The sequence below is a fragment of the Tribolium madens genome, unplaced genomic scaffold, assembly GCF_015345945.1.
Source record: "Tribolium madens isolate multiple individuals breed KSU strain unplaced genomic scaffold, Tmad_KSU_1.1 Scaffold_97;HRSCAF=244;Tcas5.2_LG3a, whole genome shotgun sequence".
Taxonomy (NCBI): domain Eukaryota; kingdom Metazoa; phylum Arthropoda; class Insecta; order Coleoptera; family Tenebrionidae; genus Tribolium; species Tribolium madens.
Genome location: NW_025401069.1, coordinates 5,217,493 through 5,243,075, shown reverse-complemented (window position 1 = coordinate 5,243,075; position 25,583 = coordinate 5,217,493). Strand labels below are relative to the sequence as shown.

Below are 25,583 nucleotides of genomic sequence, written 5' to 3'. Positions count from 1 at the left end.
TATTTAAATAAAAAATTAAGCAAGTGACTTCTATAAAAACGTCACCGATGTCTGATTAGAATATTACATAGTCAAAATACTACATATTTATGAAGAATATTTGTCTTGAAATTAAAAAAAAAATTAAACAACATAACTGCTAAAAAACGTTCATTCTTTATTCTAAACAGGAAAGTACTTTTTCAAATTTTTGTTACACTTTGACGATTTTCAAGACCCAAGCCCACTGATTGGTCACCGTCGCTTTATCTGGAAACTGGATGCTCACAGTTTTTGCGTCGATATTCCACTAAAAATTTGAATAAAACACCTTGCAAACACACTTATGAAATAGAAACCTTTAATTCCGATTTGCTGTCCAGCATGGTAACGACTTGTTTAGAATCGGAAAAAAGCTCATGTACTGATTCCAACTCAAGAACATTTTTGTCTGGCCATTGTAAAACAATTGCGTACACAGTATCTAACAATCTATTGGTCGTATACCAAACTCCCGGTGTTAGAGTATCATTTTGCACCGTCCACGGTTTGCTACTGTAGACAGCTTCACCATTTATAGAAAGCCAGTTTCCCAAATCTGTCAATCGTTGTTGAAATATTGGTATAATAGTGCCTTCTTTTGTTGGCCCAACATTTATTAGAAGATTTCCTAGAAATAATTCATTTTTTCATTACAAATCTCCTCTACAGCAATAATATACCTCCGCAACTAATTGTTTCGGCCAAAGTTTGAATCAATTCATGTGTTGTAAGATATGACGTTATGTTAGCATTTCTTCTGTACCCCCATGATTCTTTGTCAAGCGTCATTGCATTTTCCCATTTGTGAGACTGCAAGACTCCCGGATTATACCTATCTTTGCAGGAATAAAAATCGCCGTGTTTGCACGGAATCCCTATTCCCCATCTATCATTAACGAGAATTTCATTTCTGATTGGACTCTCGTTGTAAAGCCAAGCTAAAAACTCGGTGGATCTGAAATAGGTATCATTTGCCTCCCAATCACCATCAGACCAAAGTACTGAAGGCTCATAATTGTTGACAAGTTCATACATCTCCGGCAACATTTTATTGTTGACAAATTCTTGAGTTTGGAACGAATTGTTCTTATCAGAAAGGTATAGAGGATTAAACCATTCGTAAAGCGAGTGGTATAGGCCAAATCTTAAACCTTTATTTCGTACTCCTTTTGCTAAATCACCTGTAAAAAAACAAAAAGCGTTATTGAAAAATTTTGAAATGTGTATGTGGGACCGATTAAATCGCGATGAGGTCCGATGTCTTGGGCATTCCAGCTGAAAGAGTATTTCGAGGGCCACAAGGCGTAGCCTTCGTGGTGTTTACTAGTGAGAACCACGTATCTAGAATTTATATTATTAGCGCAATTTCAAATTTCAAAAATAATCACTTGGCTCCAGCTTTTTTGAACAGTTCCGCCCACTCATCTGGGTCGAAAAATTCCGCTGTGAAATCCTTCGCAAAATCTTGGTACGACCAACCGGGGGGATAATTTTTTTCAATGAAGTCTACATACTCTCCTGAGTCTTCACCTACCAACAAGGTGAATGAATTTGTTGCAATGTTTTAATAAAAGTCTTACTTTTCCAATCTGCCCAAAACCATTCTCCCCCAAAACTCGGAACGGAGAAGACTCCCCAGTGAAGAAAAATTCCGATTTTGACTTCGTCGAACCATGATGGGATAGGGCGGGTGTCCAAACTGTCCCATGTGGGTTGATAGCGGGCATTTCTAGGTACTTCGACAGTTTGGGGGTTGTTTGCTGCTACTATGTTACCGGTGAATATCGTGAGCAATAAACAGTACAACAAATTTTGATTCATGTTAAAACGACTGGCGATTTTAGATAGCAAATGACCTGCAACATGTTAATCACTTTTGTGAACTCAGTGGCTACGTCATGTGTTTCTTTTTTCAACATTATTTACATACAAGAGTTCATGCAGAGCTCAAATTTTCTGGTTTTATTTTGTCTTTATCGTACTAATAACTGAAGTACTTACACGATAAATTGTTAGTATTCTGTTTGCAGTCCTTGACCGTCAATAAACGTAAAGAGATAACACATCTTGAGTATTTTTGTTCTATTAATTAATGCGGTTCTTTGTTGTTGTCACATTGTTTTTCAATAGATCGTATCAATTTATCTCTTATTATTTTATGAAACCTTGTTACATTTGATTGTAACGTTTAAAAAACACAACAGTTTTCAAACAATAACATATTGATGTTTGAATTCTAATCACGTTTGATTATATCTAGTCAGAAATTTTATTCCAAATCTGGTTGACATGTAAAAGTTTGTTTTAATAAATAATTTATAACATCTTCAAACAGTTTTTCGTCTCTATAATTCTCGACAAGTAATTGTTGTAATGTATAAATAATTATACTCGTAGACGGTTTCTATGTTTTAAATTTTTCACGTTTTTTATAATTGTCAAAATATCTATCCACTTAAAGTGATACCGTTTTAGGTTATAAATTTGCAAAATTATAAATATTCTAATTTATTTTTTAAACAGCATTGCAAATATTTGAAGAACAAGTTGTTGTAAAAACTAAAACTTAATAATAATGATAAAAGATATTAAGACGAATTTATAATTTTTCATTTCTAAGAAATAAGAGTAGGAAACGTATTATACTACTCTTTTTTTTTGTTTTCCTATAATTGAACTGCTACTTGCTTAAAAATAAGTTATTCGAAATAAAAAATTAAGCAGAATCTGAAGTTGAACAGTTTGACAGAAAAATGAACCTAGTTAAAAGAATAGATATACCTAGCTATAGTGTTCTTGGGATATAAAATATAAATTTTATTTTATCAGAAATTGAAGTACCTATTATGTATTTTTATATTACTCGGCGTATACACCATAAATGTTATGCTCAACGTAGGTTGTGGTAGATTTAAACGAAAATGGATTATTATAAGATATTAAAATATTTATGCCTTAAATAACTAAAGAAACGAGAACATAACAACTCGAAAAATTTTGCAGTTAAACTAATTTATTTTAGCTATGGATATCAGCTCACTATCCTTTTAACTTTTTACACATAGGAATTCAAAAATGTCGAACCACCAATTGTACATATGGTGATGAAATCTTATTGTTTTTTTTTACTCACTGCGGAAACTTTGTGACGACAATTACTGATCCCGACCGCTGCTGACTTTATATTAAAGTAGCTTTTTTGAAAAAGAAAGAAAAAGAAAATTTTTGTTTGAGTTTTTAAGAACTTAATGGTTCGAAAATGTTTTATTATCCTACATTATTATTGGTACTTCAACTTCTATTTGGACTTTTTGTAATGATGAAATGAGAAGCTCTGAATTTATCCCCGGTTTTAATGTATTGAAAAATACCTAAAGAATATTTTTCACTTTATAGAAATTGAAGTTATCATTACTACATTAAAGTTTCTCTCATCCTGTTATTTAGATAAATCTTGAGACGCAATATTTTATGCCCGATTTTGAGTATTTTTTTTATTTGAAAAATTTATGGCTACTTATATTTATGTTAAGAAGATTTATTAAACATTTATTGTCACATCAACGCAAAAATTATTTAGAACTAGGTGTAATTTTGAGTACCCAAGCCCACTCACTGACAGTGGACGCTCTGTCAGGGAAAGTTACGGTCACTTGGTCATCTTTTACTTCAGCCTAAGAAAAACTTCGTTAAAACAAAATCATGTTTTACAATTTGTCATACTGAAAGCTTGATATCTTCATTTCCAAGAATAGTAACTTCGGTGTTAGCCTTAGCAAACAGAGGAGCTGCTGATCCCAGTTTTAGAACATTATCCTTTGGCCAGTCTAAAACTATTGCATATACCACTGGATCTTTAGCTGTATACCACACTCCAGGAGTCAAAGTATCGTTTTGAACACTCCATGCACTGCTTTCGTATATTGCGTCACCATTAACAGACAACCAAGTTCCAAGATCTAGTAAACGTTCTTGGAAAATTGGGATGATTGTTCCTTCTTTGGTCGGACCAACATTTATTAGAATATTGCCTAAACAGAGTGATGAAAACTTTATAACTCCAAAACTTAGATTTACCTCCACAACTGATTGTTTCTGCAAGAGTGGTAATAAGGTCATGTGTCGTTAGAATTTCATCGAGATCTGCATTTCTTCGATAACCCCAAGATTTTTTATCTACAGTCATGCAATTTTCCCACTTGTGAGGCAACAAATGACCTACAATATTTATTGAGTTGTGAAGTTGTGTAACTTGAGGAAACTAACCAGGGTTGTATCTGTCAGCACAAGTAAAGAAACCCCCATGTTTGCAGTCAACGTTACTCCCCCATCTATCATTTGTCACGACAAAATCTTTCACAGGACTTTCATTATAAAGCCAAGCGAGAAACTCCATTGACTTCCAATACGTATCAGTAGCTTCTCCGTCTCCATCCGACCATAAAACTTCCGGTTTATAAGTGTTAATTAGTTCTTTCATTTCTGGTATTATTTTGTAGTCGACAAATTCCGAAGTTGTGAAATTATTTGCCCGATCATTGTCATAAAGAGGATGGAACCACTCAAACAGAGAGTGGTACAACCCGAAATGGAGGTCTGTTTTATTCCTAATAGCTGTAGCAAGGTCCCCTAAAATTTTCAATAATCAATAAGAAACTATAAGTTAGGAGCAAACCTAGAAGATCTCGATGGGGCCCAACGTCATTAGCATTCCAACTGTATGAATACTTTGAAGGCCACATAGCATAGCCTTCGTGATGTTTACTAGTCAAGATAACATATCTACAAAAATAATTTTAAAATTGATTGTAATCTAGCTTTGTGGTTTTACTTCGCCCCAGATTTGGCAAACAAGTCAGCCCATTCGTCAGGATCGTAAAATTCGGCCGTAAAGCCTTTTGCAAAATCCTGATAGGTGAAATCAGGTGGATAGTTTTCTTTCATAAAATTGATATATTCAATTTTTCCCTCTAGAAATTAGTACAAATTGGTGCACTGTATAATTATGAGAGATTACTTGCCATTCCAAAATTCCCAAAACCATTCGCTTCCAAAACTTGGAACTGAGTAAACTCCCCAATGCAGAAAAATTCCTATTTTTGACTTATCGTACCAGTCGGGTAAGGGGCGACTGTCAAGGCTGTCCCAAGTTGGTTCATATTGACTGAAAACTTGATTCAGTGCACACGAAAGTAGCAAAAACAAGAGCACATTGTACGAGACCATGGCTGTGCATCCCAGTAATCAGCTTGCTTTTGTTGTGTGATTTGTGTGTAATAATAAGATTAGGGTCGTCGACAGCTATCTATACAACCACTTAACTGTTACCAAAAAATACTACTTGATACCTATTGAATATTAATCGACTGTTATCAACAATTTTTCCAAAAAAAATTGATAAGAAACTGCAAAATAATATAAACGTGGAGACGACGGAGCTAATTTGATCATACAAATCGGAACTAATTTTTCTAAAATCATAAAGAAATAGAATACAAACTGGGAATTAAATTAAAGAAGACAGAAAAAAAAACAAAATTATAACTGAATTAATTTTTAAGTTCTTGCTCTCAATGTTATTCGTTCAAAGTTCAATAATTTAGATAAGTAACTTTTAGAAATACATATTATTTTGTTTACGTGAATTGTATTTGTAGAAAAAACAGTTCTAACTCAGGGAATGTTGTGTAGTTAATATTTTACAATTTTAAAAATTATTCTTCGCTCAATATGTGATAGAAAATAGATGTATTTTATTTATTTTTATTAATCACCACTTCAATAATTTTGTCAGTCTTCTTCGTTTCAAAATATTGGTTTTTGTTCTTACAAAATGTGGAAATCAAATTTTGAAGATCTAAAAAAGCATTCGATTTTCAAATTATTTTGTTTAAATTTACTTAAATTTAATTTATTTAAATTCACGTACATTATGACTTGATATTGCCCCTAAGATGATTTTTCTTAATTACCATAGCAAAACTGTAAAAAAAATTTTTGGTAACAGATTCCCGATCGTGCAAACGGGATTTTTTCTGGCTGAACTATACTCTACCAAAGAGTTGCATTCTGCATTGTAAATTTTCATTTTCGCTATTAAAAGCCATAATACACCACCATTTTCTAATAAGTAATAACCCATTTGAAGGTGCTTAAGGTGTTTTGTATTTTTTTATTTTACGAAAGGTTATTCTTATTACAGTATTTACATTACATATTGTATTTGAAATTTGTTGTAATTATTTTTATATAGTATTTGTGGGCACCATTTTAAGGACCCAGCCCCACTCACTTGCAACTGTTGCTTTATCAGGTAAAGTCACAGTTACTTGGGTATCACTAGGATCACTCTAAAAAATTATTCATTTAATTGATGATTCAAATCCGATAACAAAAAACATCAAATTACCAACAGAGTTTCATCATTTCCTAGAAGCGTGACTGATGGTTTTGTTTGTGTAAAAAAATTAATAATATCCGGATGCTGTAAGGTTACAACATTTTTAGTAGGCCATTCCAAGACTATTGCGTATACAGTTTCATTCTTAGCTGTATACCATATAGGAGCTGGTGAGGTGTCATTTTGTGCAGTCCATGGACTACTGTCATAGATTGCGTCTCCATTAATTGATAACCATGTCCCAAGTTGCATTAATCGTTGCTGGAATATTGGAGAAATTGTGCCTTCTTTGGTCGGCCCAACATTGATAAGGATATTTCCACCGCAACTAACGGTCTCCACAAGTGTCGTTATCAGTTCAGAAGGAGTCAGAATGTCAGAAATCATGGCATTCCTTCTGTAACCCCATGAAGGTCCGTCCACAGTCATTGCATTTTCCCATTTGCGTGGTAATAAAAAACCTGGATTGTATCTATCAGAACAAGTGTAAAAACCGCCGTGAGTGCACATCGTGTTACTTCCCCATCTATCGTTAGTCACAATAACGTCTTTCACGGGACTTTCGTTATAAAGCCAGGCAAGGAAGTCTTTGGATTTCCAGTAGGTATCAGGAGCTTCCCATTCTCCGTCAGACCAGAGCACTTCCGGTTCATAAGTGGTGATCAGTTCTTTCATTTCCGGGATTATTTTCAAGTCAACAAAATCAGAAGTGTTCCAATTATTCGTTTTGTCTTGTAGATACAGGGGATGGTACCACTCGAACAAGGAGTGGTAAACCCCGAAATGAAGACCTCTGGCTTTAACTCGCTTCGCGAGATCACCTAGAAGTAAGAATCAACTTTTAATATCTTTTTTCTTCAAGAATAGAAACCTAGAAGATCACGATGGGGGCCAACATCATTGGCGTTCCAACTGAATGAATATTTTGACGGCCACAAGGTATATCCTTCGTGGTGTTTACTTGTCAAGACTATATACCTAATAAAAAAATTTTAAACTTCAGGGAATACACTTTTTAATCTTATACCTACTTGGCCCCAGATTTCAGAAAAAGGTTTACCCACATGAATGGATCGTAAAATTCGGCAGTAAATAGCGGGGCAAAGTCTTGGTAAGTCCAATCTGGTGGGTAATTTTTTTTTATAAACTCGACAGTGTCATTGTCACCCCCTGAAAGTAATTATTGTTGATTCAACATTATTATAAATGGGATTACGTACTTTCCCAGTGATTCCAGAACCATTCGCCTCCAAAACTGGGTACTGAATAGACACCCCAATGGAGAAAAATTCCAACTTTTGCTTTATCGTACCATTCTGGCAAGGGGCGGTCGTCAAGACTTTCCCACGTTGGTTCATATTTCACACTTGAAGCAATTTGTATGCCATATAAAATTAACAACACGTTGAAAAACATGATTTGAGTTTGATGAACGGGTCTGCTGTAAATTTTGTTTGTTATATTATTGTTTGACACCACTTATTAATTGTTATCAAAAATAAAATATTATTTTCTTATCTATAAGAGTATTATTTATTTCATATACACTTGTAAAAACAGACAAGAACTAATTAACCTTTGCATCAGGAAGTAGGGATGAAAATGATTTAAGTGTGTAATAGTGTGTAACAGACTTTTATTTAATAAAAAAAACTACAGTGAGCGGCAAAATTATGGAATAATCATATTAAAACTGAAAATTTTTGTTTTTGCAAAAATGTTCGAACAGGTCAATTTATTTTTAAATGCACATTTTTCAACTTGTTTTGAAATTTTACACCTTTTGGTTTTTGAGTAATGACATTATCGACATTTTTTAAAAATGGAAACCCCTAATTTTTTTCAGCTAATTCTATTAATCTATTTAAAAAAAAATCTTCCAAAAAATGAAATATCAACAAATATGAAAAAGACAAATATACAATTTTAAAGCAAGTTGAGAGTTTTGTATTAAAAAAAAATTGACCTGTTCGAGCATTTTTGGCAAAACAAAATATTTTCAGTTTCAATAAATAAGATTATTCCATAATTTTGTCGCTCACTGTATTTATTTTTCATTATTTATTTTTTCTGACCGTCAAAAAATATTTTTTATTGAATTCGAATAGATTTTGTCTCAAATAAAATAAAATTAAAATTTTCATATGGAAATATAATTCAAAATCATTTAGCACACTTACTTTTTCGAGTAAGACATTCATTCACCTATCATTTCTAATGTAAGTGAGAGGTATACCGAATTAATGATTAGAATAAGTGTACAATCACATTTTTGCACTGAAAATTTAAATGTTTTGTAATTTATGGTAAATCAAAGATTTTTTAAATAACACTGATGTTTATTTATTTGTTTATTTTTTATCTCACATAAAAATTATTTGATATCATTGAAAGGTTTCGAACCATATTTTATCATAAATGTTTACGTGTAGAACAAAAATTTTCTTTTTTTTTTTTAGTTACAGTTGGATTAAGACTTACAGTGAGAAGGCGAATACGTCAATTACCCAACCACTTTAAAAATATTATTACTCTATTTATAGTCTTGTCTAACATGGAAATAAAAAATGCGTTTCATCACTTAAGAGATTTCGCTGTTATACCAAATAGTATCTTCTGTTCTATTCTGAAGTCTCTTTAATATTTTTTTCGTGGTCTAATGAAATGATTTTTACTGACCCAAAAACAAAACAATGTAGATTTTAGATTTTTATTCAAAAAGAATGTGTTTAAACACAAGAAAACTTTCAAGAAACAATCTTTTTGTACTGTTCTTTAACATTGTGGAACATTGTCATTACATATTTGCTAAAGGTGTCATATGCATTTACAAACTTTTCTGAATTTTTAGCATAATTCACAACATTAAGTGTAAGATTCCCAGTCTTGTCATGAGCGAATCTTACATAACTCCCCACGGTTGTTGCATACACTTTCATGTTAGGAGACAAAGAATCTACAGCCTTGTAGTACAAGTCTACACAAGAATTTTCAATACTACGTGTATGTTCATATTTTACAGAAGTTAACACAAACAAAATTGATACAGTAAGAATGAGTAAAGTTAAAAGCAGTTTAATGAAAGAGGACGATTTTTCAGAATTCTTTGCAGAAGGTGGAACTATTTTATTTTTTTTGTTAGATGATTTTGGGAGATTTTCTTTAACAGGTCCGTTTTCTCTTTTCTGTTTAGTTTTTTCTTTCTTTTTATTCTTCTTGATATTATCCATTTGTTTCTGCTGATTTACTTCGAGCTGCTTCTGTCGTTGCTTCTGTCTACTTTCTAAATCATTAGCAATCTGTTCTTGCACCTGAGTGAAGAAACTCACAACATCCCTTGCACAAGTCTGACACTGTTTAGCATCCAAACAAGGTCCTGCGACTTTAGCGACAGCTGGCACCAAGGGGTTGTCTTTTAAATCCAACCACCTCAAAGCTTTTAACTTGTGAAAGCTGAGAGGTAAATATTCTAATTTATTTTGGTAGAGATCAAGATATTTAAGCTTAACTAAATCTCCAAATTCTTCCGGTAATTCCGTTAACTGGTTCTTGCTAAGATCGAGTTTTGTTAGGTGTGTTAGTGTCGTGAAATTGTCCTGAAATACAGAAACATATGCAAAATTGTGCTTCGTGTCGATAACGATTTGGTACTTACAGGCAAAGTTTTTAAATGGTTATTTGACAAATCCAAACTTGTCGCCTTCTTGAACACTGCCTGCAAAGCAAAAAGGGGTTTTTATGTTATAATTAAGTTAAAAACATTGTTACAATTTCTTTAACAGGAACATCTTGTAAATCTGACATGCTAAGGTCAATTTCTCCATCAGATACCCGCTCTTTTACATTTATTTTTTGCGGAGCCATTAGAAATCTTAATAATTTTACAAGTTTATGTTATCAATTAATAGAAAAATGTAAAACTAACCAAGAATTGAAAATCCACGTCACTTCCACTTCCACAAAAATGCAACTGTCAACGTGACAAGCGTGGCAGTGCTACCAAAATCGATAATTGCATGTAACCAGAATCAGGAAGAAAGTAGGGAAACCAGTTTTTTTTTTGTAGAAATTATTATGTAACAATTTATTTTGGGTCAAATCAAAAATTTGTGAGCAATAATTCGAGAGTGAAAATGAAAGCCAATGCATTGTAATTTATTAGCGATGTTTTGGCAATACTGAGTGTGTTGCGTAAACGTGATGCGCATTTTGTCAAAATATTGTCATTTTTACATTTGTCAAAATATTTCCCAAAGATCTGCTCTTCATTAGTGCTTTCTATATATTTTTTATTTTGGGTTGTCTACTCGGTTAAATAACGACATTACATGTTATTATGAAACTGAAGATCTATATATGAAGTGTTGTTACGTTCTTGAATAAAAAAATTCAACCCCTACATTCCATGGGATCTTACACTTCAAGGAGAATGGAAGAAAATGATTTAAACTCAAGATCTGGGTCTGAAGACGATTCCGATTACGAGACTGAACATCAGTATGCAGCCTTGTTGCAGAGTTTGATAAATAGGTGAGGAAATTCTTCCATAAAAGTGTCATTGTACTTGCTTCTAAATATAGTGTAAAAAATTAAAAATTCAAATTGAATAATTTATTTCTGCGACAGTAAACGTTTTCCTGATTTAACGAACATATAATTCGTTATTACAACAAATTACATAAACTAAAATCTTTTTTCTTTGTTAAAAATATTTCTCCCGTTGAGTGTTTTTATCAAATATTTAATAAACATGTAACTTTTCCAGTGGTCAAGTGGAAATTATGGATGCAGATTACTTAACAGATGGTCCCAAAGTGCCAAAAATTAAGTTTAAGCCAAACACTTCCATACTTGATGTGAGTACTTTTTGACACTTTTATTTTAACATTAACAATTTTTGCTAAATTTTTCATGTAATAAGCATTTTGTATGCATGTCTAATAAAGTAGGTATGTAAAAATAATGCTATATTACATTTTTGTTTATACTCTGTTAAGTTACGAGACAGCTCTGATTTCCTCATTTTGTACCTTAATTGGTATCAGACATAAATGTTAGCAGCATTACTTTACGGTTGTAAGTATTATTTAAGAAGCTTTTTGATATATTTATGAAAACGTTGTTTTGCATTCTTAATTAAATAAACAGCGAAATTATTTTGATTAATTAATTAAAAGAAATTGATTTATTTTTTTATTTAAATTTGGCTATTTAAACCTAACTATCACCAGAAACAATATTGAATTTGAATTTCAATGAAATTGTTGTTGGAATCTAGCTAAAATACTCTGTACATGTTTCATCATTAAAAGTGGATTGGCTTAAAAATTGCATTATAATGTGTAAAAGTGAATAATTATACTATTATGTTGGAGAATTGAATGAAATTCTTAGAATGAAATTTTAGTACACAGGCAAATGATTTGGAACTTGAAAATTGCTGACTAATGTAATGTTGTTTAATCATTTATTTTTTATCAATAATTGAATGATACGGAAGAAGACAAAAATAAATAGAAAAATTTGATTGTGCATATTTTGCTTTTTCAGTGTTATCTAATTCTAAAAATGTAAACTGATTTTTTTTTCAGAAAAGCGAATTTTCATTATCGACGAAAATGGCTTCGGGTTTAGGAGAACAAAGTCGAAAAATCCCGTCTTCGCAGAATATATCAAATATGGTTTTAAATAGAGAAGTAAGTTTTTAGGAAATTTTCAGTGCCTCGATTGTCATAATTTTATTTTAGAAAGGCGTGTGTCCATATAGGAGTTTTTCATATGCCGAAAAGTGTAGATTAAGCAATAGATTTTTACCAAATAGTATGTCGGTGTTATCTTTTTACAACGGAAAAGTGTTTTGTGGTATTTTTTCGAAAGATGGTAAAATGTTCATAACCGCGTCTCAAGGTATAACAACAAAATTATCTCTTTTATGAAATCAATATGAAATATTGTAGACCGACAAATTCGATTGTACAAGTCCGACGATGCGTCCTACAAATTATTCAATACTCTAAGTGCAAGAGACATAGGTTGGAGTATAATAGACGTTGCAATAAGTCCTGATCAAAATCAGTTTGTTTATTCGACTTGGTCGTCTTCGTGTAAGTTTTTCTACGAGGAAAAGCAGTGATTGAGTTTGTTTTTTTTAGTACATTTATGTTCCGTAAACGAGAGCAGCCATCAGGAGCCTCTTTGTCTCACCAACACTAGTCGTCGTTTTTGCGTTTTTTCCGTTGTATTTTCATCCGATGGTAGAGAGTTTCTGGGTGGTGCGAACGATGGTTCTTTGTACATTTACGATCTCCAAAGACGTGGCCGTACTTTAAAGGTGAATAAAGTCTATACTTGTGTAAAAATCTCCGACTTGATATTTGTATATAGATCCCAGCTCATGAATATGACGTTAATAGTGTTGCTTTCGCTGACGATTCTTCCCATATAATTTATAGCGGTGGAGATGACGGTTTGATTAAAGTATGGGACAGGAGGACGTTGGATGAGTCGTCAGTGAAACCGGTGGGAAAACTGGCTGGACACATGGATGGGATTACCTTCATCGACTCGAGAGGGGACGGAAGACATTTGATTTCCAACAGCAAAGACCAGAGCATTAAGTTGTGGGACGTTAGGATTTTTTCCGGGGAAAGGGCGGCGGAAAAGTCACTCAAGGCTGTGCACGAGCAGACGTGGGATTACAGGTGGCAGCAAGTTCCTAAAAGACGTAAGTTATTTATTTTCCATTTTTGAAAAATAAATCGAGTTAATTCTTTTGACCTCACGGTTTCTTCGTTCAAAAATTTTTTTTGGCACATTTCGCTCGGACATTTGACGGGTTATTTCGAAAATACAACCGCCACAACCAGAAACGAAATGAATAAGTTATTAACTTAAAAATCTTTGAAATATGTTGCTTTTAATAGTGAATTATTTATTAAGTGTCTTATCACTTGAGATCATTAAAAAAGTTTATCAATGATTTTGAATGAACTTTTTTTATCGTACATGTGTAAAACGAAACATGAATTGCATTTTTAACAAAAACAGATAATTATATCAAACAAAGGAAATTGTATGTTTATGTTTAGATTAGTTTTATCGCATAATCATATTTGTTTCACACTTACAAAATAATGCATTATGCCAGACTGTTGAATAAAAATATGATCTATGATTTTGAACAATTTGGTTAATTATTTTTTTCTAAAAAAATTAAAATCTCACTTCGCACTATTTACTATTCCTTTATATTTCCATCTACTGGTGAGGTAGTTAAATTTATGTAGTATAAAAGTTATATTAAAAAAAAATAGGAAATGCAAGAATCATCTATCTACAAAAAATAATGTACAGGGTGCTGCATTTTTGATGTCCGAATAGGAAATCTCCGAAACTAAGATGTTTTTCCAAAAACGAGTGATACATTCTGGGGCTTATTTTTGAGAAAATAATATTGGTTAAAACCGCATCCCGCTAACGTCTTTTGTTTTTGACTTACAGACAAAAGTTGACATTTTGGTGAAATCTAAAAAAAATCATATCTTCTTTATTATAGAAGATACGGATTTGAAATAAAGACATTATACAGGCAGTTTTTTACGAGGAATTTAATAATGTAATTAACAATTTTTTTCAGTTATTGGTTTAGCCGTAATAAGATAAACTTTTTTTTTTTAATGGAAATCATAGGCGGCTATGGCAATTTTGAAAAGCTTATTTTTTTCTGATCTAAAAATATATATTTGTAACAGAATATTTTTTTATAATTATACTTAACAAATGAAATACATATTTTGTTTGATAATAGTTGGCCATGGAAAAACTATTTCATTCCAAATGTGTAAATAATCAATAAGAGTTTTATGAACTGTAAAATAGATGAAAAAATTGATAAAATTATATAAATTAAAAAAATACGATATATTAGAAGTATTGAATAAATATGCGAGCGCCTCAGAACAAAATTATTACATATTTTAAAAAAATTCAAAAATAGGAAAAACAAATGTGTCAACAGTCAACACAATTTGAAAAAACGTTTTTTTGATGATCTAATGGGGGTAGGATAACGTTTCACATAGACGAAATTTGGGTATTTAAATAGCCATATCGTCATTTTTGTGTCATATAAAATATATTTTATTGAAGAATTAAAGCGGCTTTTCTTTACAACACTATCACTATCACTAGAAGTTACAATGGTAATGTTAGCTTGTTTAAAAACAAAGAAATGTTATTAGTCGCCAATAAGTTGATTTGCGATTTATTTTGCATTTTTTTCATTACTTAGTACTTAGAAAACTCTTTTATTAATGACACTGGTTGAATAATATAGTTTAAATCCTTTTAGTTGAAGATGCAACATTTTTTTCATGGCCAACTGCGAACAAAAATCAAAGATAATTTTTTACTGAAAATGTATTATAATAATTTGTTACAAATATATATTTTTTAGATAAGAAAAAAAACAAGCTTTTTAAAAATGACAGCCATCTATGATTCCCATATAAAAAAATACAAGTTTATTTTATTACGGCTAAACAAACAACAGAAACAACAACAGAATTCTACGTAAAAAAAGTGCCTCTATAATGTCTTTATTTCAAATCTGTGTCTTCTATAATAACGAAGATATGAATTTTTTATATTTCGCTAAAATGTCAATTTTTGTCTATAAGTCGAAAACAAAAGACGATAGCGGGATGCGGTTTTAACCAATATTATTTCCTCAAAAAATGAGCCCCAGAATGTATTACTTGTTTTTGGCTAAACCTCTTAGTTTCGAAGATTCCCTATTCGGACATCCAAAATGCAGCACCCTGTACACTTATCTATAAAAAATAATGTACACTTTACCTTCCTTGTCGGTTTTCTTGATTCTTTTGGGTGTTTTCTTTATTTCCAGTGTTTACTTCCAAAGACAAACTAGAAGGCGATACATCAATTATGACCTACCGAGGTCACGTCGTAATAAAAACCCTCGTGAGGTGCAGATTTTCACCAGTGGAGACGACGGGCCAAAGATTTATTTACACAGGATCTGGGACAGGAGATCTTATAAGTACTTTTTTCAAAAATCTGCTACCATTATTACGTTGGATTAATTTCAGTTTACGATTCTCTTACTGGCAAAATAGAAGAATTCGTCCACGGACACAAGGCCTGCGTAAGGGATGTGGCTTGGCACCCTTACAGAAACGAAATACTCACGTCTGCTGTAAGCCCGGTGGATCGTAGGAAGTCTTATTCTGTATTCTGTTGTTTCAGTGGGATGGGCGAGTCGGCCGATGGACATACGTAGATAAAGACGCTTTACATCAAAACGCTTGTGAAAAAAATCGGCGTTCCAATTATGGGTCAAAGACGCAGACTGCTCAGAACCCGCCAAGACGGAGCGAACGACTTGCTTTAAAAAAGCAGTTGATGGGTGTGGAGCTATAGTTTATGCATGCTTAATTAAAATCAAATTTTTTAAATATATTTTTATGGAGTAATCTAAGATTTGTAAGAGTACAACTAAAAATACAATAAAAACAAGTAAAACTTTGTCAAAAACCTATTTATGGAAAGCGGATTACAACTTTGATTCAGAATTGAACTCATAATTTCACGTCAAAAAATCAATTAATTTGTAAACCTAACCTAAAACTATGAATTTAAAAAAAATCACAGTTTATAATGGTAACATGTAAAATGTTGGTTTATAAAACAGATTCTTCCTCCAATTATTAAGACCAGGTTAAAACGAATTTTCGAGGTATCTGTAAGGCCGTAAATCACACGGCTTAGAGAGTAGGAAGAGTTTCTTTTAACAAATGTGTTTAATATAGTAATAGGTAGAAAAACAGTAAAATTATCAAGCAGTTTAGCAAAAAAAAATGCCTAACGATTGGCCGAATGCTTTTCTCATTCTCGATATTTTTGAAACTTTTATGCTTTTATGCTATTTTTTTACAAACATGTGTTTATTCAGGCAGGCGTAATTTGAAAAGTAATAGATTTTGTAATAAATTTTGTTTTGGCCCTTTGGTAGACATAAAAGAAAATCCCTTTAACCTTGCCTTAAAAAAATAACTTAAAAAATCATATCACAATATAATGGTAAAATATTGCATTATAAAACAGGTTCTTTCTCCAAATATTAAAAGAACAGTTTACTTCAACTGTAAATGCGTCACTAAATTACGGGTCAACACTTCGAAGAAGTCTAGAAATATCTGATTATCACAAGCTTCATCTATGAGGAGAAAACTGCATTTATCATTGGTTTTATAGATATTATCCCTGACATCAAACGGTGAACACAAATTTTCAACCAAACATCTAAAACGTTTTTGGAATTGCGCCCAATTTGATGGGAGACTATAATGAATCACCCAATTGGCGTTTAATACACGTGCTGTTTTCTCAAATAGGGCATCGGTACACAAGAAAACTACAAAACATTTAGTTTAGATTTTATAAAAAATGTTGGAGAATTTTACCTTTATATTGTCCTTTAAGCAAAGACCGCCACATGTCTTCATTTTCAAAAATTTCGTCTTCAATTAGATCATTAGAAATCATGATACACTCCACGCCGTTAATTTCAAGGTGCTCTTTGATATTTGAAATTTCCTCCTCTTCACAAAAAACAACAGCTTTCTGGGTCATGTAGTGCAATTTGAGCACATCTAAAAATAGTATTTTAAAAAGAGTCTTATTTTTTACAGTAGCCTCACCATCTAAATAAAAGAGTTTATGCAAAGACTTTAATTTCTTCTTTTTGAATTCCACTTTAGAATAAACAGCCGCCTCGAGAAAATCTTCAAAGCAGACAATTGGTGTTATATATAACTTCTTTAACAGCAATTCAAGATCAGCTGACCACTTCTCTGAACTTACAACAATTTGAACATTTTTCCTATGTGGCCTGTTTGTTTGTGCAATATTTATAATTTTAAGTAACTTTTCCATACTCTGGTTGTGGTTTTTTAGAAGAAAATATCCATCCTCTATTGCAAGATGACACAGTCGCTTTAAACTCACTTTTCCTGCTTTGAGGCACTCTTCCAAAATTGACGGTACTGTTACTAATATATCACAATTGCTCTAAAACCAAATAAGAATAATGTAAATTTTGTAGAGATGCCCAAACTTGAGAGGGGAGACGAAGCAGTGGCGTAACATAGTAACTTTGCTAATTGGAATAGGATTCCCGACTCCGGAATACAATTTCAGAGAAGTCAAACCGGTAAAATTTAATCGTACCAGAAACTGGGCCTTTCAAACTATCAAAAAATTGCAAATGAAATATAATTTTTTTAATGAGCTTTAAAATTCAACTTGCACGCCACTGATTTATGTCAACATTAAAATCCTTTCAATATATGTACACATAAACACACGCCTAGGTGGGTACTTATAGCTTTTACCCCAGTCTACACTAATTTACCTGAACCGGAGAATTTTCTGTTAAAACTTCAACTACAGGAGCATCCCAGCAGTCAAGGATGAGTGCCGAAATCAAATTATGCAAATCCAAACAATTTTTACTGTTTGGGCATAAGATGATAATCAGGGGTCCTTCATATTTGGCCAGTTCTGCATATCTGTCATTTTTTTCCATTGCAAATGTGCAGAATACTGGCAAATATGCTAAAGTTTTCCCTGACTTGGGAGCAGCAATCATAAAAGTGCTTAGGCCTCTTTGGATGGCTGGCCACATGTAAGACTGGATGTCTTTAGATGACGTGCAATTTATTCTTACTAGTGCTTTCTGAATGTTGTCGTCAATGTTTGTTTCATCCAAAGAAAACAGTGGTTTTGGGATGACCACCCTAAAATACAGAGTGAGTAAAAACCTTTTTAAATTTGTTAGCTTACCCATGAAGTATAATTTTATTGAAAGTTTTGAGAACTGCAATTTCTTTTTCAGTTGGCTGACTCTTCAGTAAAGGTAACCCTTTTGTCACATTTGTATTGTCTGCTTCGTCAAATGAAACATTGTTTTGTAACCAAAATGAACAAGTAACAAACTTATCACAGTCATTGCACTCGCACTTTTGTTTTTTAAGAGCAGGACTTGTTTTTTCAATTTCCTTTAGTTTTTCTACTTTATTTTTCTTAAATTTATCAAAAATGGTACTTGGACTATTTTCAATTTTATTTTGTTTTGTTTTTTTACTTTTCCTAAGCCTTTCACATATTATATCCTTAAAAGAAACAGGCGTTGCATTTGTTTCCTCCACATGTGGTTCACTTGGTAGCTTCCCAAATAGAACATTTTCATTCACTGTAATGTTGAAATTGTCAATAGTAAGGCCACTATTCTTATGAATAACTTTGCGCAGAGACTGTTTCTGTTGCTCGTTTCGTGCTTCGGGATTATCAGTCAATTTTGTTTTAATTTTCTGTAATTCTTTATTTGGGGGACACACAACATTTTCATTTACTGTAATGTTTAAATTGTCAATAGCAAGGCCACTATTTTTATGAATAACTTTTCGCAGAGACAATTTCTGTTGCTCTTTGCTTTTGTTTCTAACTTCAAGATTATCCCTCAACTTGGTTTTAATTTCCTGTAATTCCTTGCTTGAAGAGTTCTCCTGTTTTGTGTTGCAAGCTTCTTCTGGGAAGCAAATATCGCTTTCACGTATTTGATCAAAGCGTATACCTTTTTTACTTTTTGGTTCTATTTCTCTAATACTGTTAGCAACATTGACGCCAGCGGGTATGTACTTCGTTATTATATTTTGCTTCTCCATAGTGTACCTAACCAAAAACAAATTGTTAATCATCCTTGAGGTGAAGAGGTGCCGTAAAAAATGCTATTATTCAACCAAACTTACATTTACTTACTTTACTTTACTTACATTTAACAAAAATAGTGCCCTTCACACATCGCACCCACAATTATTGGTGAATACACATTAAAATTTTCATTTATACACAGAAAAATAGAGTCACAATAGAGTGAAAACCGAAAATACGGAAAGTGGTATTTTCTAACACAAACATTGACATAACCTCAACCTCTTTGCAGCGGTCGTGTCCGAAGCTCCGAAGTTGCAAATAACCGAATTCAAAAACTGTATAAATCTAGTCCTTTAGAAACACTGCAAAAATCGATTTTTTTAAGTTAACATGACTGCAGACTGCAGGAAACCCAGTCTTACATGTTTTTACAAAACGTTATTTTTTAGTATTTTTCCTAATATCGAAGCAAAAAATAGTTATTATTAGGTACTTTTGGTTCCACGGGAAAGCAAGTAGACAAAACACTGAACCCGGAAAATGAAAACAGACAATTTTTCATTCCCAGAACAATTTCTATAATATCAGAATAAATTATATGTGAAACTCGTTTTCAGCACTCTCGGGAAGAAAAATAGTTATGTTTATGTTTATCACAAGACAAAGAACTAAGTATTATTTTTCAAGTGCAAGTACAAGTAGTCGGACCTGTGATACAATTTTTTTTTCATGAATAACTATTGTTTTTTATTAGAATTTAGTTACGTATTAAAGTTTGTAAATCTTTATAACAAATCTTTTAAAAAATCTTAAGATATATAATGTATTCTTAATGAAAATACAAATAAACTGTTTTCAAATCCTGCCATTTTATGTTTCTCTTTTTTTAATTAATTTATTTAGTCTCAATATATCTTAATCTTAACCAAGTACCGTGCTTTGTAGAAATTTAATTAAAGTCGTAGTAATAGTTACACAAGATAGGTAGTAGTTTTTAAATTTTATCTGCAAAGATTGTTTTAATGTAATTGTAGAGAAAACATGTTTAAATTTAATTTAAGGCAAGTTTTAGATAAAGATATTTTAGTGATACTCTGATCGATATATATTATTGTTTAGAATAATGACACTGATCAAGTGATCAGCATCCCACAAAGCAGTCCACAATTTTTTCTTTAAAAATAAAATATTTATTAAAAAACTTTCACTGTTTCCTGATAACTACAATATAATTATTGTTTAATTTGTAACTCCACTTTGTAACAGTTTGATCAGTTCACTAAACAGCGTAGGTAGTTAATTTATGAAATTAATCAAAATAAAAAAATCTGTGATACTGTTATTTCCTATTATGTATCCTATTTTATTTATAATAATTTACTTTGTGGAAAAAGTATTGGTTTAGTTGTTTTCTCTGTTAGCTATTATATACAATATAAATTGGAGATAAGATTGCGATAACACAAGTTTTGATGAAACCCAAAAGATTTTTAGTAAAAATATCTCATTAATGTGTATGCGCCTTGTTATGAAGCTGAATAATTTACGGAAATCGTAAAGTAGTGGGGGAATTATCAAAGAATTATTTAAGAGCGCGACGATAAGTTGGGGGCGTCTAAACTGTAGTGGTGCTTTACCCAAAACGTTTATAGATTCATACCTGAAATTTCTGAAACCTGAAACTGAAATGCCTGTTATTGAAAGCATCGGTCGTAGGCAATGCATTCCGATTATCTATCCTAGAGGAACTCACTATGAAGTTGGATTCGATGTTGTAAGTTGTTGATTCTTATGTGATTTTTGTTTTTTATTTATTTTATTTATTTATTATTTTATCAGTATCGCTTATGACCTATTTTTTAGCTATTGTAAATAGGGGTCATATTTATGTATTGATATAATGTTCTATATTGTAAAAGTTTGTTTTAACATTTAGACATTTTTATCTTTATTGTTCTCACAATAACGTCAATGTTTCAACAATTATGAAGATCAATATAACAGCGGTATTCCTGAACTTAATAATTTATTGAGTATACTTACTTTAGCTTCTGATTTAGTTCGATCACTAAAGAAATATTCTAATTTTATATTCAATACTTTCAAACAGTGTGCCTTTTATACTTAAATTTAAGATTATTTTACGTAAATATTAGAACAATTAACAGCTGTTTTTAGTAATGATCACACAGACGAGTGTTAGACACATTTTATCCAAGCTAATGACAAAAGAATTAAAAATAATGCTTTTTTTTCAGAGACTTAAGTTTCAATGTTACATTTCTTATCTCAATGTGCACACTCATATTAGCACAGTTGTCATAATATATTTCAGATTTTTTGTTGATGTGGTTAAATATTTGGTGCAGAGAATGTAATCTAAATTTATATTTATTATATTAGTCTTAATAAAATATAACAATTCTTTTTGGTAATCACATTAAACATGTCCTTCGCTAAAAAAATAATTATTTGCATTAATTTGCAAGAATTTTTCAAGTATGTCACAATTAACATGTTAGTGTCTCACGCATTTTGTAAACATGATAATAACCTGCCATGTTTATTGTAAGTATAAAAAGACATTTTAAATTCGGAATGAAAGATGCATCTAAATAGATTATAATTACTTTTAAGTAAGAATTAATTATCGCAAACTTGACTATAAATTGCTTTTTCCGTACAGTAACCTTCATTTATCGGTGGAATTGTAGCAAAACTGCGAGAGACACATTAATAGTAATTGCGATATAAACTGTACTCCAATTCTAAATATCTTTACTTTATAGGTAATTTTATTTGTTTTTAAATTTAAATTGAATGTACATTTTGTAACAGAAATTTGTCAAATGTTTTTGTCAATGAAATAATATGTATACATTTCATGAGTAGAGCGGGTTGTCATTGTATACATTCTAAACATTATGTTAGTGAAAAAAAAGAAATGTACTTTTGGTAGGTATAATAACAATATCGGAATTTGATATTTTTATTATTTTTAATGTTTTATTTTCAGTAATAATTTTTTCGCAAAAATAGCTTCGATTTTATACTAAAAAATTATGTATGTACAGGGTGCTGTATTTTGGATGTCTGAATAGAGAATCTCCAAAAGTAAAAGGTTTATCCAAAAACGAGTGATACATTTTGAGGCTTATTTTTTGAGAAAATAATATTGGTTAAAACCACATCTCGCTACCGTCTTTTGATAAGTTGACATTTTAGCGAAATCTAAAAAAATTCATATCTTCGTTATTATTGAAGATGCAGATTTGAAATTTAGACATTATACATGCACTTTTTTACGTAAAATTTAATAATGTAATTAACATTTTTTCAGTTATTTCTTTACAAGTAATAAAATAAACTTTTTAGTTTCGGAGATTTCCTGTTCGGACATCCAAAATGCAGCACCCTGTATCTACATGTGCAGAGACACAGAGTTTCCATATTAGTGTGGGATCTCAACTAATGTGTTTTTTTAAATTTTTGTCCCTTTGAAATGAAATTTTGTTTACAGGGTCGTAATTTTGCTTCCATTATCCAAAGCTTTTTAGAACAAAGTACAAGTCTTCATGAAGATTTCCTTCCCGCTTACGAGACCCCTGAGGGGCGTAAGGCTTACGAGGACACCCTCAACTGTGTAAAAGCAAATTTTCCTCAATACATCGATGAACTACAAGGAACAGCCGATGGAGCAAAAGTGCCTTTCCACGAAGTAAATTTCAAAAAAATTTAAAATTCAGAATTCAACCACTTTTCTTGTAGTTATTTCTTCTCCATATGGACAATATTATTTTAAATGCTCGACAAGAAGATGGAATAAAACAACCTTATGGGTGTTCAACAATTTGTGTTAATCATGCAGGACAGGTAATAAACATCTTAGCTTAGAAATAATTAATCCGACACATGAGTAAAGGAATTTATGCTAGGATTACGTAAATTTGATTAAGAAAATGCATTTTTATGTTATCCTGAGAGTAATTGGATTGTTTCCGATCGACATAGCATTAATAGGTCACATAGAATGGAATTAATTACTACACAATGAAATCAGAAATCCACTGTGTGTTGCGAAAAAAATTTCTTCTTAAGCATTACATATTTTACGAATTTCATAAAATAAATATATTTCTTACTACATAATACCATGCGATCAAAAAAAAAAAAAATAGAGTAGGTCTTGATTAAATTCTACAGTTGGCAATACATTGACTGGGAAAATTTTCCACACAAACTGAAAGTGAAAATGACCATTTCGTCTTATACAGCATTTTTGTAATAACTTGCAACAATAAAAATTTTCTGCTTTAAAGTAAACATTATTTCACTCAAAATGAATAACTTGTCAAAGTTTCCGCTGACATTTAATGTAATAAATCAGGATTGCCATCTGAAGGACTTTAATCACCGCCTACTCTAATTTATTTATTTTTTGATCGTACGGTATTTCATATTTAAGTTGTACCTTCCGAGTTTAAAATTTTTATTAAAAGTGACAATAAGACTGAAATATATGTTGTATTATATCTATATGTATAGAGGTAAAAAACTTCTCAACCAGAAAACGATATATTATTATTAATGACTAATGAGACAATCAGAAAAAAACAACAAAATTTTTAATTCCTATTCCTGATGACGCAGTATTCATTCCTTCCAAATTATTTCAAATTTATTTAGTGTAGTAGTTTTTTCCACCACACACTGTATATACCATGCCGGACAAAAAATGGGAAATTTTAACACTTTCTGAAAATTCACTGTAAAGCAGGTTTAATGTCAAATTTGACTTTTCAAAACCCACAAAACGTCAAAATGTTAGGAACATCACTGACTATTAATAAGAGCCGTTTCACGTTTAATGACCTTGCTGTCCCATTTTTTTTTGTCCAGGATACCTAGTACATACCTTTATTATTAATAATTTATATTTTTAATCTTACATTCACAAGTTTTTTTTTCTAATTTTAAATCGCTAACACAATAATGCATGGGTGGAACTGTATCACCACCTCGTATTGTTAAATAAATGCACTCTATGAAAGCAAAAAACTTCTCTTGCTTCATTGAAGAAATTAAATCGATTGCTTATTCATGAATGAACATGTCCAATCTGTAAACTGTATCCGTTACATAAATTTATCCTCCTGTTGAAGGAAATCCTTGGCCATACCGAAGACGCTTTGAAGGAGACTTTGAATCACTTTTACTTCGTTTCGGCCCATATCATATCGGATAAACCGCAAGGACGTTGGAATGTTACAGAGGAAAAATTTACTTCTTTGTGTTACGCTGGCCACTTGCCGGGCTATACAATGAGCTACAACCATCATGGTCTAGTCTTTTCCATCAACACTCTGTGCGCAAAAAATCTAAGACCGGGGAAAACACGTAATGACGCTCTTGCTCTTCGCTGAATTTACAAATAACAGATAAATCGTAGCGAGACACTTTCTCACGAGAGCTTTGCTGGCAGCTGAGAATTTTGTTCAAGCCCAACAGATCTTGAGAGATTCCGGAAACGGAGCCGGAGATGGGTGTTCCGTTAATATGACTTTCTTGCAACAGGAGGGAGACCGACTTTTCCATAACGTGGAAATGGGGCCCACGGAGAATGACAATGAGTCACAATTGAATATTCTTACGGCAAGTCCGGGAGAGTATTTGTTGCATTGCAATTCGTAATATTTTTTAATTTCGAATGACATTTTTTATTATGAAACATTTTTTTAGATATTTGCGTCTACCTCTAAAAGAAGTGAATATTGAGATGTTAAGAAGCAGTGAAGAAAGAATGGCAGCTTTTAAAAAATATAGTAAGCCAAAATGCGAAGGTGATGTTATTGAAATGTTGGGAGATGATTCGAACAAAGACTATCCTGTGTTCAGAGACACGGACTACGTGAGAACCATTGCAGTTGGTAATGATTTTTATTACTCTTAAAAATTAATTTCCTATATATTTTAAATTTATTTAGGTATATTTGACTGCATTAAACGAACTTGGAGCTTATATTCCGACAATCCTAGACATAACGAACCGTTGGTAGTCCTCCCTATAGTATTAAAAAGTGATACAAAGTAGGTCGGATATGATAATGTTATCACATCTTAAAAGCTTTAAAATAAATATAAATGTAAAGATTTGCAATATATCTAATAAAAACAAAAACATCTTGAACAGGAAGGCGAAGTGTTTTATTTTAAAATATGCGACCGCACAAATATAAAATTTCTTAAATATTCAAGTATTAAAACCAATTTTTCGTTTTACAAAAAAAGTAAATATACCAATTTAGTGTTATATAACAAGCCACAAGCAATATAAAATTGTCCTCAAGGTGATTTGTTGAAAGGTATTAAAAAAATTAAAACCATAATTTTTTTTTTGATTAAGCTACAGTCTCAAGTTTCAGTCAAA

At 31.6% G+C, this 25,583-nt stretch overlaps 7 protein-coding genes across 13 annotated transcripts; 2 read left to right on the top strand and 5 right to left on the bottom strand.

The window, feature by feature from the left end:
* Positions 1–137: 137 nt before the first annotated feature.
* Positions 138–2,257, bottom strand: LOC123014928 (alpha-L-fucosidase-like). Of its 2 annotated transcripts, none has more exons than XM_044414245.1 (7): positions 2,023–2,257; positions 1,602–1,877; positions 1,410–1,551; positions 1,256–1,362; positions 702–1,202; positions 339–649; positions 138–289 (listed from the first exon to the last, which is right to left on the bottom strand). In XM_044414245.1, exons 2-7 carry the CDS (start codon positions 1,840–1,842, stop codon positions 194–196), a joined length of 1,398 nt encoding a protein of 465 aa, XP_044270180.1. In that variant the 5' UTR covers positions 1,843–1,877; positions 2,023–2,257; the 3' UTR covers positions 138–193. The 2 variants fall into 2 exon arrangements, with proteins under 2 accessions (XP_044270180.1, XP_044270179.1); XM_044414244.1 differs by lacking the exon at positions 2,023–2,257 and adding an exon at positions 1,952–2,021.
* Positions 2,258–3,543: 1,286 nt separating this feature from the next.
* On the bottom strand, positions 3,544–5,344 carry LOC123014933 (alpha-L-fucosidase-like). The gene is made up of 7 exons (XM_044414254.1): positions 5,043–5,344; positions 4,853–4,991; positions 4,697–4,803; positions 4,288–4,650; positions 4,099–4,239; positions 3,745–4,052; positions 3,544–3,695 (listed from the first exon to the last, which is right to left on the bottom strand). The coding sequence occupies exons 1-7, from the start codon at positions 5,245–5,247 to the stop codon at positions 3,594–3,596; spliced, it is 1,365 nt and encodes a 454-aa protein (XP_044270189.1). The 5' UTR covers positions 5,248–5,344; the 3' UTR covers positions 3,544–3,593.
* An 824-nt stretch (positions 5,345–6,168) lies between these two features.
* On the bottom strand, positions 6,169–8,019 carry LOC123014934 (alpha-L-fucosidase-like). The gene is made up of 5 exons (XM_044414256.1): positions 7,642–8,019; positions 7,453–7,591; positions 7,293–7,399; positions 6,431–7,242; positions 6,169–6,371 (listed from the first exon to the last, which is right to left on the bottom strand). Exons 1-5 carry the CDS (start codon positions 7,835–7,837, stop codon positions 6,267–6,269), a joined length of 1,359 nt encoding a protein of 452 aa, XP_044270191.1. The 5' UTR covers positions 7,838–8,019; the 3' UTR covers positions 6,169–6,266.
* A 1,098-nt stretch (positions 8,020–9,117) lies between these two features.
* Positions 9,118–10,436, bottom strand: LOC123014937 (leucine-rich repeat-containing protein 59). 3 transcript variants are annotated; one of them, XM_044414263.1, is made up of 4 exons: positions 10,347–10,388; positions 10,190–10,292; positions 10,077–10,136; positions 9,118–10,017 (listed from the first exon to the last, which is right to left on the bottom strand). In XM_044414263.1, exons 2-4 carry the CDS (start codon positions 10,283–10,285, stop codon positions 9,169–9,171), a joined length of 1,005 nt encoding a protein of 334 aa, XP_044270198.1. In that variant the 5' UTR covers positions 10,286–10,292; positions 10,347–10,388; the 3' UTR covers positions 9,118–9,168. The 3 variants fall into 3 exon arrangements, 2 of the variants coding, with proteins under 2 accessions (XP_044270198.1, XP_044270197.1); XM_044414262.1 differs by lacking the exon at positions 10,347–10,388 and having other exon boundaries at positions 10,190–10,340; XR_006413352.1 differs by lacking the exon at positions 10,190–10,292 and having other exon boundaries at positions 9,935–10,017; positions 10,347–10,436.
* A 42-nt stretch (positions 10,437–10,478) lies between these two features.
* LOC123014927 (DDB1- and CUL4-associated factor 11) lies at positions 10,479–15,968 on the top strand. Of its 2 annotated transcripts, XM_044414242.1 has the most exons (10): positions 10,479–10,951; positions 11,187–11,277; positions 12,013–12,117; positions 12,169–12,328; positions 12,379–12,525; positions 12,574–12,752; positions 12,806–13,145; positions 15,327–15,482; positions 15,532–15,638; positions 15,689–15,968. In XM_044414242.1, exons 1-10 carry the CDS (start codon positions 10,827–10,829, stop codon positions 15,860–15,862), a joined length of 1,584 nt encoding a protein of 527 aa, XP_044270177.1. In that variant the 5' UTR covers positions 10,479–10,826; the 3' UTR covers positions 15,863–15,968. The 2 variants fall into 2 exon arrangements, with proteins under 2 accessions (XP_044270177.1, XP_044270178.1); XM_044414243.1 differs by lacking the exon at positions 11,187–11,277 and having other exon boundaries at positions 10,831–10,951.
* LOC123014924 (putative ATP-dependent RNA helicase TDRD12) lies at positions 15,812–19,444 on the bottom strand. 2 transcript variants are annotated; one of them, XM_044414239.1, is made up of 6 exons: positions 19,262–19,444; positions 18,287–19,174; positions 17,856–18,240; positions 17,143–17,512; positions 16,906–17,094; positions 15,812–16,856 (listed from the first exon to the last, which is right to left on the bottom strand). In XM_044414239.1, exons 2-6 carry the CDS (start codon positions 19,165–19,167, stop codon positions 16,576–16,578), a joined length of 2,106 nt encoding a protein of 701 aa, XP_044270174.1. In that variant the 5' UTR covers positions 19,168–19,174; positions 19,262–19,444; the 3' UTR covers positions 15,812–16,575. The 2 variants fall into 2 exon arrangements, with proteins under 2 accessions (XP_044270174.1, XP_044270172.1); XM_044414237.1 differs by having other exon boundaries at positions 15,814–16,856; positions 19,276–19,444.
* Positions 19,445–20,683: 1,239 nt separating this feature from the next.
* On the top strand, positions 20,684–25,342 carry LOC123014935. 2 transcript variants are annotated; one of them, XM_044414257.1, is made up of 7 exons: positions 20,684–20,930; positions 22,677–22,874; positions 22,925–23,029; positions 24,319–24,553; positions 24,606–24,843; positions 24,896–25,083; positions 25,141–25,342. In XM_044414257.1, the coding sequence occupies exons 1-7, from the start codon at positions 20,844–20,846 to the stop codon at positions 25,245–25,247; spliced, it is 1,158 nt and encodes a 385-aa protein (XP_044270192.1). In that variant the 5' UTR covers positions 20,684–20,843; the 3' UTR covers positions 25,248–25,342. The 2 variants fall into 2 exon arrangements, with proteins under 2 accessions (XP_044270192.1, XP_044270193.1); XM_044414258.1 differs by lacking the exon at positions 20,684–20,930 and adding an exon at positions 21,531–21,724.
* The last annotated feature ends 241 nt before the right edge of the window (positions 25,343–25,583 follow it).